The 18,235-nt window shown below is 40.4% G+C and overlaps 1 protein-coding gene across 2 annotated transcripts in view; it reads right to left on the bottom strand.

Annotated features, from left to right (window-relative positions):
* Positions 1-2,441: 2,441 nt before the first annotated feature.
* CD247 (CD247 molecule) overlaps positions 2,442-18,235 on the bottom strand; it is a 44,463-nt gene continuing 28,669 nt past the window's right edge. The window contains exons 2-8 of one of the 2 annotated variants that reach the window (XM_053455503.1): positions 9,279-9,382; positions 8,527-8,574; positions 7,665-7,745; positions 5,537-5,572; positions 5,347-5,403; positions 3,604-3,645; positions 2,442-2,741 (exon numbers count right to left, since the gene is read on the bottom strand). In XM_053455503.1, coding sequence (XP_053311478.1) covers positions 2,676-2,741; positions 3,604-3,645; positions 5,347-5,403; positions 5,537-5,572; positions 7,665-7,745; positions 8,527-8,574; positions 9,279-9,382 — 434 coding nt within the window. In that variant the 3' untranslated portion in view covers positions 2,442-2,675. The remainder of the gene's footprint in view (positions 2,742-3,603; positions 3,646-5,346; positions 5,404-5,536; positions 5,573-7,664; positions 7,746-8,526; positions 8,575-9,278; positions 9,383-18,235) is intronic. The other variant, XM_053455504.1, reaches the window with a different exon arrangement.

Below are 18,235 nucleotides of genomic sequence, written 5' to 3'. Positions count from 1 at the left end.
CTGGGAAGATTGAAAACTGGCTTGAATGTTTCCCACTTCTGATTAATCTTTCTCACTGTAGAATGATGGACTCAAAATTGTTTAGCAATGGCCTTATAACCCTTCCCAGGTTGAAAGGCAGCAACAATTGCTTCTCTATGACCATTGCTGATGTCTTTTCCTTCTTGGTATTGTGTTAACACACAGCTGAATGCTCCAGACCAGCAAACTGCTAAAAGCTTTGTCTTTTATAGAGGTGTGATCACATTTGCCGATGATCAATTAATCAAAGGCATTTTATTACCAGCACCTGTCTGGTACTTACTGCTTCCATAGGAATTAAGAAGCTAAGGGTGTACATAGTTTTTCACACATGGCTTCTCCATTTGGGCTTTATTTTTGTTAAATAAATCATGACCCAGTGTAATATGCCATGTGTTGTTCATCTGAGGTTGTATTTACCTAATTTTTAGACATGCTAAGGAACAGATGATTTTTATTATATCCTGATTTGTAAAACCATAGAATTAAAAGAGGGTGTACTTTATTTTTCACACGCCTGAAAAATTAAATGCAGTTTCCGGGAATCTGGATTTCTGCTCAGTGAGGAATCACACAAACGGACCTTTACCTGGGATCGCTAGATACATATATATATATATATTTCCATATGTGTTGTATTTTCAAGATAGACAAATCAGTAATTTGAATAAAGCTTAAAGAAAGAGAAAAAAAAGACTACAAAGTTACAACACAGTTACAAGTGAATACATTTATTAAAGAGGTGCTACAAAACAACATTGGATGCTCAGAGGGATTTTTACAATGACATCAATAAATACCCTTTAGGGTAAATAAAGCACATATAGTTTATTTAATTTGAGGTTTAATCTGTTTTTTTTGGGAATAGAGGCCTCCATTAAGGTCACTCAAAAATGACGTGCATTTAAATCGTTCACTTATCCAAAAATATGTACCGTTTGATCAGGAAAAATGAAGGTTTATCGACCTCTTCTGTATGTATACACCTTCGGGGGTTATTGGTATCGAGTACATTTATTTACAATCTTACGCACAGTAAGGTAGTAGGATATTTTCCCGTTACCATTGATTCTATAATACTGCGTTAAATAATCAACAAATAATGCAAATTTTACTGAAACGTAAGTGACATATTGTCCTAAATCTGCAAATGTTAATATGGCGTCTAACAGGAAAGCATAATCGTCTTGTTCTATATCAGCAAACCGTTCTAACGAAAACATATAAAGAGTATAAATTCTTAATCAAAAAATAAAAAAGCCTTAACGAACCAAAACCGCCCCGGAACATTATGAGGAGCAACGGAAGGAAAGCAGATCTGAACGCGTTAAAGGGGAAGTTGCGTGTATATGTTATAGACCCCGTAAATAAGGTCTTTAAAAAAAGTAAAAATAGTGGTTTCGGAGCGGCAAGGAAATGAACGGAGACCCCACAGCGTTCCCTTTGGTTGTAAAGCCTGCCAGGGCTTTGAGCTCTGCGTGTGAACGTAGCTGGGATTTATTCACTAAAAAGAGAGTTTGCAGGACTCTGACTTCCCCGGGTCGTTTCTGCCACAGAAAGAGCTTCACTGGCCCTGTATAATGTATAGTTAAATCAGTGAGGTCTCTCCAGTCTGCTCATCCATTGTACCCGTACCTGGAAATTTCAGGGTTTTTGCCCCAATCTCAGGGTGGAGGGGCAGATTCTTCGGGTCACACAGTCTGGAGCCGACTCCTTCCTATTCTCCCCTATTCTTCATCTATAAGACTCACGATTGGTGCTTTTGCTACCAGTATGTTATGCTTGATGTCTCTGCTTGAATGCAGGTGACTCAATTAAGTGTATCTTTAAAAAAAAAAAAAAAGTCAAGGTTTCCGTGAGAACGGGGATTTAGAGACATTTGGGTAACACATTTGGCGAGTCACTACATAGAATCTTGACGGTGGGCAAAGATTTCTGGGGTCCTCTCATTTAGAAAGTTCCCCGGTATGATTATACATTATACATTATACAGGTCAGCTCAGCCCTTCACGCTGGAGAAACCTGGTAGTGCTGACCCTTCATCATGAATAGTGAAGGGAGGGAGTTGAAACCACAACTGTCCTGCCATCTCTCTCTTTAGTGAATAAACGCTCTTCGTCCAGACGCCTCGCTTCTCCCTCAACGGAAAACAAAAGGATTGGTTACTCATAAAAAGTGATTCTGGTGCTAAGTTTGAAAATTAGCTTTATCACCATAGCAACCAACGGAAGGATCTAATCAGCGGGAAGTTATTTAAAAAAAAAAAAAAATCTGTTTCTGTTCAATTCACAGCATCTACCGCGATGTCATCAATAAGTAAGTGCTGGAACTTCACCTTTAAAATGTGTGTGGGGCAGGGGGGGAATAAAAACATAACGAAAGCTCTAACGATGTATCAGAAGCGCGTAAATATCTTATTTTTTTTGTAACCTGTATTGCACTGCATAGAGATCAGAGCCGTTAACAACCGTCCATCTTCCAAAGTGTTTGCGTCAGACGCTGATTAAACCAAAGCCGTTATCATTTATTAAACAAAAGAAATAAAAAGAAACCCTCGATGTAACGATGTGAACACACAGCGCGTCCCATTTCTTTCCAGGTGTTCCCGTGTGGAGTCCCCTCTCGAAATGTATCTTTCACGAGCTCTCGTTTTCTTAGCGAGGGTGAAGAGTCTGCATCTGCAGAGCGTCGTACGTGTCCCTCGTGGCCGAACTCAGTCCCTGGAACACGAGATCGTACATGAATCGGACACGCAATGTATTCAGTCTGGTGCTTTAATATAAGTCACATGATGGTCCAATAATACTGATTATGTTTTGGGGTCACATGCTCGTTAAAGAAACAGAATCATAAGAAAGAGAACAATGAGACGCATCATAGGACCCGTCTAATTTCACATTCTTGCTACATTAATTGGGGATTTCGGAGCAGATAGGGTCACTGCGTTTTTTTATTTTTTTTCCCCTCCTCTAATTTTTTTTTCTTAGTTTTTTTAAAATTTGTAGTTAAAACCCGGAAACATAATCAACTTCTACTTCACTACCTCCATCCCTTCTTAAACTAGACCGGTCTCCAGTAGAGAGAGACCCAAATTCAACGATCTAAATGTCCTCCTCCTGCTTCATTCATATAATATAATTATAATTTATATAAAATAATATAATTTCATAACGACTATGAGCAGCCTGATAAAGCTTTGCCGTAAACCGAGACAAAACTGTTGGGTTTTTTTTGTGTAGGTGGAGGGCAAATAATTGGCAGGCGTTTAAAAAACAAATGGAATAAAAAATTTAAGAAATTTTAACACTATTTTAAAATATCTTAAAAGGATTTTAAAAATGAAAAAAAAAATTAAAGACATTTTAAAGCAATTAAAAGTATTAAGAAACAATTAATTTGAAAAAAAAATGTAAAAAAAATATTTCAAATACATTTTTTAAAAAAATCAAATATATTCAAAAAAGTATATAAAAAAAGCTACATTTGCATTCATTTCTCAAAAAGCTAACTTTGCATTAATTTCTGAAAAATATTTGTTAATTCCCGGACCAACCAATATTCGAGACATTTGTGACGCGTTACCTGATACACGGCATCGTTTCCTTTCCCCTTCCTCCTCTGCTGCTGGGAGAAAAAAAGGAATAAAACGTTATTTTGCGTAGCCCTAATAATATGTAGAAAAGCGCTAAATAAATTATTATTTATTGATTTATAAAGGGTCATTATATTCATAGTGACCCTTTATAAATCAATAAATAATAATAATAATAATAATAATGGGATAAGGTCTATAATGCACTTGTCTTACTTATTTGCACATTTATATACACATGGCAGCCATATTCACCACAGAGTCACGCTTACACCTTTTAATACAGTTTTCCTTTGTTTTAGTTTCTTAATATTATTTATTCTACTTTTTTTATCTCCCGTATTACCCTCGTCTCCAATTGTAGTTCACAAAAGCATTGCTTGTTTTTTACTTTTATACTTTTATTAAATTATAATTTTATAATTTTTGTAATAATTCCTTTAACATACCTAAAAAAAAAAAAATAGATATTTTTATTTCATTATCAACAAGTCTGCTAGAAATGTATTTCACGTCAATGCCGGTAATTATGGGGGATTTATTGTGACTGGCGAGATTATGTTAGGATGGCATTTTTTGGGTGACGGGTATCTCTGCACAGTTTGATTTTCGAATGCGCTCTCCGCTCAGTTTTTTTTCTCTCAGTCTGACTTCCCGATTGGGGTTTGAGAAGAGAAAAAAACGCTATTATTATTTTTTCACTTGATGCTCTCTTTTTTATTATTTCAGACTGAACATCCCTTGATAGTTGTATATTGCAATAAAAGTCTTCGAGTTCGGTCTCTGTGTCACCGAGACATAAAAAACGCTGCCTTGGATTTTCTCTACGTCTACCTTTTTATACAGGCGAACGATCAGACTTCATCAGAATAAATACACAAACCCCCTGGGTCCCATCGGAAGATTTTCAGGCTGCGTCCTACGGTTCTGCGCGACTTTTATGCAGGAGTAGCCAAGAACGACGAGGGCAGCCCTGAGCCGTCCCTTTGATGAGCGAACGTCTTCGCAGTCTCCCAGCAGGCAATTGCCTCATTAAATAAAGGGTTAATTGTAAGAATGTAACCATGTCGTCCTCCCGTTGTGCAGTGAAACTTTTTCTGGAGTCTCATGGCAGAAAAGTGGGTGTGGTTTCATGGGCTTTTTTCCTTTTTTGGAGAAAAGTGGGTGTGGCTTTACCCATGCTGCACCCACTTCCTGTCTCTGCTGGCTTAAACCCCCCCACGATTTTTCTTTCCATTTTTTGGGGGGGCTTTTGAGGTCGCCACAGTTGTTTCTGATGTATACGCGGGCTGTGAATAACTATCTAGCCCCAACATGGCTGTAGTTTGGGGGTACTGTTGGGCTGTACAATATATGACCGTATAGAGTGACGGAACCCCCAATATTTATGCCTCAGATAGGGGCTTTTAAATAGTATTTCCTAGACATGCGCTGATTTGGTCTTTCAGCAGAACCCCAGAATCTGGATGTGTGCTTTTTTACGGTTTGCTTCCCTTTCTGTATTTTCCGCTAAATTTATGATACTGAATTAAGTGTAAAAGTGTACCGGGTGCCATCTATAAGGGCTGGCCAGCGGATAACTCTCCAGCTTTTCCTTTTTTTTGCAATTGCTACCAATTAACCATTTCAACAAAAATAACTAAAATTGAAATTCGTACCGATCCAAATGAACGAGTAAATTAGGCTTTTTAGAAGTAAAAACAACTTTAAAAATCATTGAATCATAAAGTCACCTCTGGTTTGATGTGAATACCGCTGTACGGCTCGCTCAACTTATCACGTTGAAGACCCTGAAAGAAAACATATTTTTTAACATTTTTTTTATGTAATAATGAACATATTTCGGTTTTTCTGGACGCTGTCGTTTGACAGATCGGGCGAGAGCCGTCGGGGGTCCTGAATTCCTATAATGTCGGCACTTACCGTATAGACAGAATTCTCCTGCACTTTGCGGTTGAGCTGCGGGAAAGAAAAGGCAAAGTCACTTCTATCATCTGCAATCATTATTATTAATTATTTTTTTTAATTTGAAAATGTAGATTTTTATTTGTAATAATTTTTTTTGTAATGCCTCGTGTAATGCCTTTTTTGTAATGTTTTCTGTCCTCTTTCCGTTGGCACATCTGGGAATTTTCTAAATGAACAAAAACCCTTTCATGGCCCATCGTGAATGTTCTATGTAGATACTCGTCAAATGTGTTCACCAAATGGCCCAATAGCAGACTTTTGGCAGGTGTGGCAACCGTAACAGCAGAAGCACCGATTGGCCGTCTCATGTATAATCACAGCCGCCTAGAACAGGAAGGAGGCAGTCGCCATAGCAGCTAATGGAATTTTCCTGATAATTCTTTCCTTTCTTACACTTCTATGGAATTGCATTTCATACATATACACACACACACACACAGACACATACACACACACACACACACACACATACATACATACACACACATACATATACACACACACACATATACACACACACACACACACAGACACATATACACACATACATACATACACACACATACATATACACACACACATATACACACTCATATATACACACACAGACACATATACACACATACATACATATATACACACACACACATACATACCCGTAATGTATTTGGTCCCTTTAAGGTTTCGTGGTATCCCCTTGCATACGCGTGGGGTCATTCTGCAGAATCCCCTATTTACATTTGCCCCTTTCTCCACCCCCCAGCTATTTTCCGTCCATGAGATGTGTTTGTACTTCTTGCCATTTGGTTCCAGTACCGGGGGCTGTGCGGATGCTTAGAAACCGCGCTCATTGATTTCAATAGAAGGCTTTCTTGCCACTGATTGGCTTCTTAACCGGCTAAATTGTTGGACCACAGAAGAGGAGGGCTGCAGCTTCTACCTCGGGTGTTTTTTATTTTTTGGAAGAATGATTATTAATGTACACAGGGTTATAGTTGCTCACAGAGTACTTTAGCACACATTTTTCTTTAGTGGGGCTGTCAGTGACATTAAACTGTCCCTTTGTTTGTGAATCCTTCGCCCGACCTTTCAGATCTGTTCTAGAATCCTCTAATTATTGTGGTTCCGTGAAGATTATTTTTTTCCCAGTAAATCTCGTAGGAACGGCTTCCAGGACCGGTGTTTTCTCTCCATCTCCTCTGCTCGGTGGCCAAGCGGTTAATGTGCAGATAGCGGGTGGCTTTGAGCTTCCGCGATCTGCATCGGGATACAAGTCATCGCCGAGCCTCTGCGCTTCAAAGCCCGGAGTACCTGTTTGTTGTTGATGTTTTGTGATGTTCCGCTGTCGGTATACTCTCTGTGCCGCGGTGAGATGCGGGCGAGAGACATCACAGGGCGAGAAGCTGCATGTTCATATCGCATTGAAGCAGACGGAATCAGAACGCAGATAGGGATCTCTCCTGGGGTTAGGCTGAGGCTCTCGCACCCACTTTCCACGCAATCTTTTTCATCTAGATGCCAATTAAATGCGTTCCCAGGCCGGCGTGTAAGAGATATACGTGTGATTGCCGAGGCTACGGACCTCTGCCGCTGGGTGGAGGCTGCAAACTTGGGTTCTGTTTCTGATACTTTATAGAAAGATGATGAATAGACAGTTAAAGAGACAATCCAGGGTCCCAGAAAGCCCTTTAAACAAAGGACGCGTACTTAAAAAAGACTTTACTACCTTTCGGTAGAAGCTGCAGCTCCAATGGTTCACACAACTGATTGCAATCCTCAGAATCCTTAACGTAAGTGGTTATTCTTTTAGGTTTGAAGAAGGCTTATTAAGGTAAAGTTACAAAGTCGAATGTAAAGCATGGGATGCTGGAGCGTCCCTTTATGCATCTTCCATATCCGGTGGCCATCTTGAATTCATGGTGAGGGCATGCACCACGTTCCCAGAAAGTCCAACCGAAAAGCTAAGTCTATGTTGGATTGAACTGTGGTTTGAATTATTCAGAATTCAGTTAAACTCTGATGTATTTAGGGTTTTTTGCCACCCAAGCAGATAAATTGCCCACTCGATGCATTGTTGACGTACCTGACCCCTCTCTCCCTTCTCTGGGTCCCGTCTCTTATTCAGATGGTCGTAGGGTTGGTCTTTTTTCAGGTAGTCGATGCCCTAGAAAAAGTAAAGTATAATGAATATATCCAGGATATCGAGGATATTTATGTTTTAACCATAGCCCTATAACAGTACCCCCATAATCTAGTAGTGCTGAGGTCATTGGCAGCCCAAAGTCACCCTAATTGCAAACTTTTTGGAGATGCAGTGTTGACCCCATCCAGGTGCTGCAGCAGCCTCCGCACGACGGACCTCCCGACCAAGGCTGCTTTTCTTGCCTACCAAGAGGAAAAATTGAGGGGAAACTCACTGCCACCTAAGCCGTGTCCCCTGCTTCCCACTTTACATCCATCTGTAGTAATTCTTCTCTTGGCAAATTAGGCGGCTGCCTGCTAAGTGGGGCATCACCATGCGGTTAGCTGGCAGGAAGGGTGGCAGAAACCCTGACGCCAGCCGTACACATCGGGGTAAGTAATGTATGTATATTCTTATTTACTTAGCTTTTTACAGGTTACCGTAAAAAATACAAAGAGAGGTACAATAAGTGCTGTTTTGATTGAATACATTAGGAAGAGGAGCCTGCCCTGTAGAGCTTACACTCTAAGTGATGGGGAGTTTACGATATACCGGTGACCACCGAATGGTTCTGTTATATCAGGAAACGGAACTTGAAAGATGGAAAAGCGAGGATTCCTTTGTTATTTCTACCGCTCCTTAAATGAGATCCTTGTGTTAGATGTAAAATCTGTACTATAGAGCGTAAAGTAATAAAATGTGCGTAAAGTAATAAAAAGTGTGATAACGTTACGTCGAGACGCCCGACCTCCGTGATACTTACAGAATAGGTGCTGTCCTGCTGTATTGTCTCTGGGACTTGCTTCGTCAGCTGAAATAAACAAGCGGAAATTATCATCGCCTTATATGGGTGCAGTTTTGGGGGTGGGTGGGGCTAATATCAAGCCAGCCCCCTGCGTTCCAGTGGCTATAAACACGTTTGATTGACAGGTATCAGAATACTTCATCAAAGACTTTACAGTGTGATAAAAGTTTCCACGACATGTTTTTTTTTGAGGGGGGCGGGGGGTAACCCTAAACCATTATTATTTTATTTATTTTATTATTAAAAAATTAAAACCTAACTTTTATCGATCTAAATATTTCTAGAGAATTAAAAACAAATATAAATCAGGGGAATCTAATCCCAAAAGACATCGCTAGGAATAATAAAAAAATAATAATTATATTTGATAAATATCTGAAAGCTCAGCCTATTGGTTAGAGGGAGCTTCCATAAGCCTCTAATAATGGGTTAATAACAAAAAAAAAAAAAATATTCCAGAGCCCGTCATCAGACGGAGGGCAGAACGTAAGGAATGGCTAGTGTTGAGATGGGGTTGCCCAGGGCCAGAGCTCCGCGAAACTGGATACATAAAAATCACCGATACGTTCTAACACCCTGACCCACATCCATTATAATTACAAGGAGCGTTAGAAATGCTGTATGAGGAACACTAAACGTGTCTGGCGCTCACAGGCATCCTGAAAATCCAGCAATGGGTAGATTTTGAATAGGTTTGCTGTGTGACTGACCTTCTCTTTAAAGAACATCGCCGTGACGATGATTGCGTATAAGAATAGGAACCCGTCTAGTATGTAGCAGAGCCGAGGATCCAGCAGTCCGGTCACTTGGGCATCTGAAAGAACAAAGAATGCTCTCATCCTAAATGAAACCACAAAGTGTAGAATATGAAGGAGTCGGCTCCTGACTGTGTGACCCTAAGAGTCTTCCCAATCGCCTTGACATTGGGGTAAAACCTTAAAGTCCTGTATATGGAAATCTGCAATCCACGGGGCACAGCTGGCTCCCGAAAAAAAAAAAATTAAATAGGTAATTCTGGAGCACCTTACCATCTGTCCAAACTAAGCGGCAATCTCATGCTTAAAGGGACATTTTACTGCATATGGTAGCGGAGTAGTCCCTTTAAATTTTCATGGTGCCCCTCCCCCAGTGGCGGAACTACTGGGGTCGCAGAGGTCGCGACTGCGACCGGGCCCTGGAGTTCTGCCAGTCAGGGGGGCCCAAGGGGTGTCGAGCGGTTGCTGAAAACGACTGCTCAGCAACTCTTGGGCCCCCCTGACTGACAGAAATCCAGGATGCCTCTGCTCCCCGCCGCTGCCGCCGCCGCTGCCGTCGCCTGCCTCAGCGCTGCCCAGAGTGCAGTGTTGGGAGCGTGAGGCGTTTGTCTCGGGTGCCGGCGCTTCACACTGAGCGCCGGCATATGACGTCAAATGCCGGCGCTCAGCAGTGAAGCGCCGGCACCCGAGACAAATGCCTCACGCTCCCAACTCAGGAGTTGACGGTAAGTGACCTACAAAGGGGGGGTAGGGAGGGAGTAGGTAGATCGTGAGAAGGGGAGGTAGGGAGGGAGTGGGTAGATCGTGAGGTGGGGGGTAGGGAGGGAGAGGGTAGATCGTGAGGTGGGGGGGTAGGGAGGAAGAGGGTAGATCGTGAGGTGGGGGGGCCCTTAACAGATTCTCGCACTGGGGCCCTGAGGTTCCTAGTTACGCCCCTGCCCTCCCCCTTTGCAAAGGCATTTGGGGGGGTTCTGGAGATCTACGTTTGCCCCTTTGCCTGTCCCCCAGCTATTTGCCATGCAGGAGATGAGTTCGGCCGAACACATCTCCCGGCACGTGGTGTCTAACAAAACGCCAGGCCATGGAGGAGCTCTGGAAATGCAGCTTCTCCCTTAGGTAAGTAATTAAAATGAATGCATCTGAAAGCACTCCCTTAATGTGTGTTCTTCTCGGGTGAGGCTGTCTAGGACATTAAACTGTCCCTTTTAGACAGGTTCGTTGGTGGTAACACTAACTACCACAGCCACAACACTGCGGAGTGAAGAATGAGTGAAGAATGGCTACAGAGAGACCTAGGAGGTTCTGTTTCATAAAATATATATATATAATTCAATTATCCGCTAATGAAACTTAGTGAATGACTTGTGAATGAAAAATACTGGGTGAGGGGGGTATAATCAGTGATTCCATAGTGTTAAAAATAAAGCTATTTAAAGGTAAGTTCTGGGATTTTCATGCTAGTTTGGTATAAAATAATAATAAGTATAAACACATCCAAAACTATTGGCCATAAATATAAAAACTATATATATATATATATAAAATCCCCTTCTGTTCTTCCCTAAATCCTGCAAACTACGCGTGGAGCATCTTCCTGCCATCAGCAGGGTCCTTCCATTTGTTTCCATGGCGATTGCCAGAATTGCTCTTACACATCACGCCCACCGGGTCTTATTTATAAAGAGCAATTCTGAGTGCTACATGGGGAGGGATAACCACATGCATCAATAGCGATGATGTCATGGAGGGTGGAGGAGGCTGGTACACAGTGATGATGTCATAAAAATATTATATTGTAATACCTTAAATATAATTCTAACCCATTTATAACACACTTAAAGGACTAAACTTAAAGGCGTTAAAAAGTTACTATGTAAGATGTTGGGATCTACGCAGTGAATGATTGGCAACATTCAACCCCCGGGGGCAACTCCAGCCAGCAGTAACCATACATGGAAACTCTCCATATTATGCCCGGAGACAGGTATGCTCATAAACACGTTAACGACTTATGTATAAAACGTGACTCTTGTGAAGATGTTAAAAGATGGTCTTATCACTGATGCGCTGAAAGGGACGCTGCTGCTGCTGATTGGGCCATTCTGTTGGTTACCATGGCAATAAAAACACTTTTCAAACCAGAATCACTTTTTATACATAACTCCTGATATAAGACTCTGATCTTAACCAGTCCTTGCTCATCTCATATTAGCCTGTATTAGCCTCTACCACCTCTGATGGGGGGCTGTTCCATTCATCTACCAAAATAAAGCTTCCTTACACACAACGCCCATAAACCCTAACAGAGGAGCCCAGTGAAAGCGGCCAAAACATTTATCACCGCCGTCCATGACGTCTGCTCGGTTTCTCTTTCATTCTGATTACTTCTGAGCCTTCCGAATACTTTTTCTTGTAAGGTGGGGTAAGAACGAGTCGGTTAACCACACAAATATCTTATTTCTTTTCTGCTTATTATATATATTATTAATTCAGGTTTGTTCAGTTGTTAACCCTTGCAAAATAAATTGCAGGTGGGCGTATATGTATATATATATATATATATATAAAAATACTTGGAAATGCGTCTGGAAAACAAATAAGTAAAACGAATATTGAGGGGAACGACTCTCGAGTTCCATGAGTTTAGGGAGCGGATACAAATTATTTAAAGTCTTCAAATAATAATGACTTTTAACGAGTAACGTCTGGTTAATCAATTTCTTAAGAGCTTAAATGTAGAAAAAGAAGCTCAACCTACTCATCATCGATCACGTGCCGCCATGTGCTTTCTCTATGTCAATGTGATCAGAGTTGGTCGCCGACAAAAAAGGCACCGTCGATGCTGATAACAGACTGCCGTGTCCTCAGTGTTGGCACTTTAAAGACAGAGCAGGGCTCCTACCCTTTGGCTTCCATTGAGTGGCTCTTGAGTGACCCGGTGGTCACAACTACCCCTCCAATCCCTCAAATGTCCATTTACTTTCCATTTTCGTTTTCGGCCTAAATTTTTTTTATTAATAATAAGTAGGTTGGAGACTCCACTTAGTGGCCTGGCCTCTGTCAAACTCGGAGAACTCACTGGTGCCTCATGGGCAATACGGTCTGATGCTGTCTCAGGGACACACGGGAATCTCTAGGTGGGTTAACTAGAAAGATACGAATGCCCTAAGCCTGCGACCCTTCACAGGTAGCCCTAAAAGCAACCCTGATCGCTCTACAAGCCCCTTGTCTTGCCTTTAATGCAGATGTTTCTGTAAAGTCTACGTGTCGTATGTTTGATAAAATGATGATACATTTTCACGCTATTGTAAAAATAAGCAGGAATTTGTGTTATGAGACACGGTATTCAATGTGTTTCCAGTAGTTTATTTCATGCGGCTGGGTTTTAGATGTCAATAAAACATGGGCTTTCTGAAGGGTCTGGACAGAGTCTCGGAAAGTCGAGTGCCAACTGAAAGGTCAGGGTGATTTATCTCTATTAATTAGTGGTCGCAGGTAGCTTCTCGTGTAAATGTCAGAATGCCCCGAGTCACTAGCGGCGAGAACAGAGCTTTATAATGAGCGTTATTATGAGATAGGAGAATCCTTTGTCTCTTCGGGTCATATACGTTATTTACGTGTTGGAAATATATTTATTTTTATTATAGGGTGGAGATATAGATTTAGAACTTCTGGTGGTTTGACCAATGGGATGGTCCGATCAGTAGGATTATTCCGTTGGTTGGTATGGTAATAAAATCCCAGAATTACCCCCAATGTCTATAGTAGGACAAAAAAATGTTAGATCATTTTTATGTTTTGGTCCAAACCAATTTTTATAGGTATTAACCCCTTAATGACAATGGGCGTGTCACTTTGTCACTAAGAGGTTAATTATTTTATCTCATTCCTCGCAGCTCCGTTTCTTCACTTGCCCTTTTCTGTTCTTCTGTCTTCTTTCTTCCGTCTTCATTCTCTTCTCCTATGTCTTCTCTATGAACCAGAGCTCCCGGAGCACTTCCGCACCTCTGTTGGAGGAACGGGGGGGAGGTCGTCCCCGTGGCTCCATCCTTTCGAGGTAGTGCTCCGAGAGGCCAGAATAATGCAGACAGATTTGTGGAGAAAGAGAGGGGCAGAAAACTCTTAGAGAGTGTAAGAGTGAGAATGCGGGCGTTTTTACATGTGTGGGGTGGGGGGCCAAATATAGGATCTGCCCCAGCTTACTCTTAGTAAGTCCCTGAGTGTAGCTCAACGTGATCTCAGTATCATCCTTGTGTCAGAATATAATAATAAGGGCGCTGCAGATGAGTTTACAAACAGCGGGGACCAGAAGAATGCAATGAACCTGCCGTATAGCTATAGACGAGTCCTAACAGCGAAGACACGACTTGAGCGCGGTGCGGTTATATCAAGCAGCTGTGTTTTCAAGATCAAGGGGTTTCCTGTACAGCTTTACTAAACTCTCAGCCCTATCTACCAGTCATCGATAAAACTCACTCCTGCGGCTCTCGTCTGTGACGCGATCGTCTTGAGTCACAACTTTTAGCTATCAAATCCAAGTGAGCCTCATAAAGGAGGGAGCCATCACGTTATATCGGGTAATTACAGCCAATACATCCGGTCAGCAACATTGTAGCCAAACTGCCCCACAAATGGTGAGGTTAAGCTGGGCAACTAATTGTGGCTTCTGCATGGCTCATGGAATGTCAGAGGACTCTGGAAACCAAATGACCCCCTGAGTGGAAAAAACTAGCCATGACTCCAGTATTTTTATCTAAAAGTGTGTTGGGCTTCTCGGAGGTCACTGGGTTTAGCCGTATTCACCATCATCTTGACTGCATTTGTGGTTTTTTTTGAGAGTGGAGATAGAGGGGTCTCGTAATGAATGAAATTGGCAAATCTGAAAGAAATTTGTGACCGCATCGTCGTAACGTGAGGGGTTTGTAAACTTTGCCCTGGCCCCTTTGATCTCTGTTCCTGGGGGTCCAGTGAGAAACCAGGGTGACCTCTGCCTCCGGTTGACTAAAGTGTCTCTTCTCTCGTTCCCAGTATGTGCCCAGCGACACACAGATTGTTTGTGGTTTTATTCACTTATTCAGTGCACAGGGTCTTCCTCCACCATTGTTCATCCCTATGTCTCAGTTGCAACAGGTGACCAGCCCTCCAAATCTGTTGGGGTCTTCATTTACCTCTTGGTTTAGATACATACTGTATGGCGCTAGAAATCTGATCATACACCTTACCGTAAGAGTAATTGTATTAAACATTAAATAATACCCTCTCCTTGTGGGGCAAGAGGTGCACGTAAAGATTTGAATCCAATAGAAGAAGTTGATAGATAAATGGAACAGCCTCCCAGCAGAGGTGGTAGAGGGAAATACAGTGAGGGGTATTAAACATGCATGGGATAGACATACGGCTCCTGAATCTAAGACGAGACCAACGACTGATTAAGGTTTGAGTCTTTACAGCAGGAGAAACGCGCGACCAGACGGGGTCCGGATGGGGCCGATCTGCCGGCAGAGTGTATGTTTCTATATCCTATATCCCTGCCTTGATAATAATAAGTCAGGATTCAAGATGAGGATGTGGGGGAGTCACTGTGTTTTTGTTTTATTAAGGTAAAAAAATGTCTGTCTATTCATATTAAATAATAAATTACACACAATATATTCAACAAAATATTGTATTAAATTATGCGTATTTACAACATGAACCGCCAAATGTTAATTTAATTATAACGCGCATAACGGATAGAGAACAGAAGAGGAAAAATGTTTAGTTATACGTCATTTATACTCAGCTATGGTATCAGCCTTTATACAAATCTGGGGTGAAAACAGTCCGATTCGGTTGTAAAGAAAACGTAGCTGTTTAGAAGTAGATTTGAAAATATTGAGATTGTAACAAAAAGTTGGAATCATTTGAAAGGACCGTATTTTTGTTTCTGTTTTATGCCTGTGTGTACGCTAAGAAAGCTTATATACTTCAAAATGCTTAAAAAAACTTTTGTTAACCCTTTGGAAGCCAAAAAGATGAATAATTAATAATCATGTGGCAACCATCTACAATATTCCCACTTCTACCCGGAAAATAAAACATATTTTACGGGGGTCGCCTTGTTTTTAATCTCTCCATTTAGTAAACTCTCTCAGCAACAAAAACATTTGCAATGAAATGAGGGTTTCAGATTATTTATATATATTATTATTATTATTTAAATATATTATTATTATTATTATTATTATTATTATTATTAAAAAGTTTATATCTGGTTTTTTTTTTAAATGTCTAAAGGCTCCAAATCGTGCTTTTTAAAATATTTTAAAGCTTTTTTTTTTTTCAAAGAACTAATTTGTAAAGAACTATAAAAGTTTTCCAGAATTTGCAAATATTTTTTTTTCTTTTTCTTTTTGTGAAATTTGTAATTTTTATATTGTAGATTTATTAAAAAGAAAAGTGTTTTTAGATCCAAAATTTCAATCCAATTTAGTCTTATTTTTAGATTTCCTAAACAACTGACAAGACAAGGATGCCTTTGTGTTCGTAACTTCAATAATTAGATCACACTTTGGGTGTCATTTAAATAAATATAATCTTCCGGCATATGCGGTAAAAATAATAAATCTAAATTAAAGTGTAATTCGGTTAATTGCTTAAATATGTTCGTATAGTTTGTTTATTGACAAGTGTGTTGGGCTTCTTGGAGGTCACTGGGTTTAGCCGTATTCATCATCATCTTGAACGGCTCCCAGACAGTCTGTTTAAATAAAATCTGTTTAGAAAATCGCATCGAGCAGACCTGCACTTTTTGGAAATTGGAAATCTTGAAATATTTTAAAGGATTATTGAAATTTACTATAATTCTTCAAAATGTCTACACCTTGTGTTGTCTTTGTGAGTCTGTAAAACTTTCTGAACCTGCTGATTTCATCACTGATTAATTCAGAAGACACAGAAGGCTTCATGCTACAAATGTTCTCTAACATTCTATAATAAGAAAAGTTTTTAAAACATAACGCTTTTTGTAAATTTATAAAATAAAAGGAGAATTGTTTAAACATAAAACATTTCAGGGGAATTTCTTATGAATTATTTTCTTTGGGAAGTTTTATAATAAATAGCTGCGTACGGTTGCTTCTATTTTGGTAAATTGAAATTTTTTAATTAAAAAAAAATGCTATTAAATGGATTTTTTTTTATTGTTTTTTACCACTTATTTCAGGAATGAAAGGTTATGTCATAGCCCTTGTGCTGTTTAGTATGAATATTGTTAATTATTCACAATGCATGCCACAGGGCAGTACGACATGTAAGAAATGAAATACAAATAATCTAAAAACATATAAAAACTCCCCAAAAAATATCCTTTTTTTACTCGCTTGCAGTGCATTCTGGGAGCTTTCCAGAATTGCTTTCTAGATCGTAACAGCTTTCCCAAGTTCGCTTCTGTAAGATCTCCCGATTACACCCTATTCTCAAACCTTTTCGTGAGCCATACCAATACCTTTAACCCTTTCAATACTGCAAATAAACCCCTGATCCGTTACCTTTTGTAATTGTCATCGCGTACAGTGTGCCGATCCTCGTACATCTGATGCGTTCGGCAGAGCGAGGGGGTCTCGTTTTCTTCCACTTGAATTTTGTGTGTTATGTTTAACTTTTTCGATCAGATAGATGTCCTAAAAATAGCACCGAGCTTAGAATGCGGTGAACCTGCAAATGGCTTCTTTTTTTTTTTAAGTTACCCTACATTGCATTTTCGGCTAATTTCCCTCTCGCTCTATTTTTTAGCAGAACATATATTTTAGCGGTTGTTCTAAAGTTTGTGGCTCTGAGATGAAGACCCTCCGGTAAGTTGGTTGGCACGGATTTGCCTGCGATGCCATTGCTTCTCTGGTGTGACCCGGAGTCTCCGGGGGGAGGCGCTGCTTCCCTGGGTCTCTGGGTCACTTTCCTCTTTCTCTGGGGAAGGGAAGCAGTGTTTGGCCACTCAATGCCTACTTAGCCTCCTACTCAAGGTTGTCTGAGACTATCCTCACTCACACATCCAGTTAACCCTGTCCCATATGTGGAGCTCTGCCTTTTCGGGATGTGGGTAGGTGGTCCCACTGACGTCGGTGGGTGGTCCGCTGAATTTGCTGGGCCGCATCTAGTAATTATATATTTCAATAATATTTGCCCCGTTTTCGAGCCCATATGATGATTATCTATCCTTATGAACGAATCTTTATGAACCTGCCTAGACTTACTAAGTAAATGTGATGTGAGGAAGGTCTTATAGCGCTTCTTGGATCAGTTATGGTTCCAACACAATTCAGCTTAAAGCAATTTGCTGTAATTTAACCCACGGGTGACGTTTACTCAGCGTATTGGCGGAATGTTCTATATTATTGTTCTTTAGCGTCTATGTGTAGAATTCTTTTGTTTAGTGTGGAGACGTTTTGGGGGTCTTTAAAGACCATATTAAATATTAAAGCCCCAGAGAGATATTTAGAATGTTGACAACACATGCTGGAGTAAGGGAGAAGCATAGAAACACTGAATTTGCCAGCAGATCGGCCCCATTTGGCCCCCGTCTAGTCTTCCGTTTCTCTTGATTAAGGATAGCTTCATGCCTATCCCACGTATGTTTAAATTCCCTTACCGTATTAGCCTCTACCACTTCTGATGGGATGCCGTTCCAATTTTTCTACCACCCACAATAGATATACAGATGTTAGAATAGAGGAGGTCTCTGACCTGAGGAGCTTACGATCTTATAATAAAGACATGATTCTTATCATTAAAAAATGTCATTATTAAAGCAAGAAAATGTAAGTATAACAAAATTAGCAAAAAAAGTATATTTTTTTAAGCTTAGCTTGTTTTCATTAACCACAAAAAAAATGGTAATTTTATTTTTCACCAAAGTCCTCAACTATTAATTCAGT

The sequence above is a fragment of the Spea bombifrons genome, chromosome 2, assembly GCF_027358695.1.
Source record: "Spea bombifrons isolate aSpeBom1 chromosome 2, aSpeBom1.2.pri, whole genome shotgun sequence".
Classification (NCBI taxonomy): Eukaryota; Metazoa; Chordata; class Amphibia; order Anura; family Pelobatidae; genus Spea; species Spea bombifrons.
Note: the sequence above shows the minus strand (reverse complement) of the source record. Positions and strands in the feature narration are given on the sequence as shown.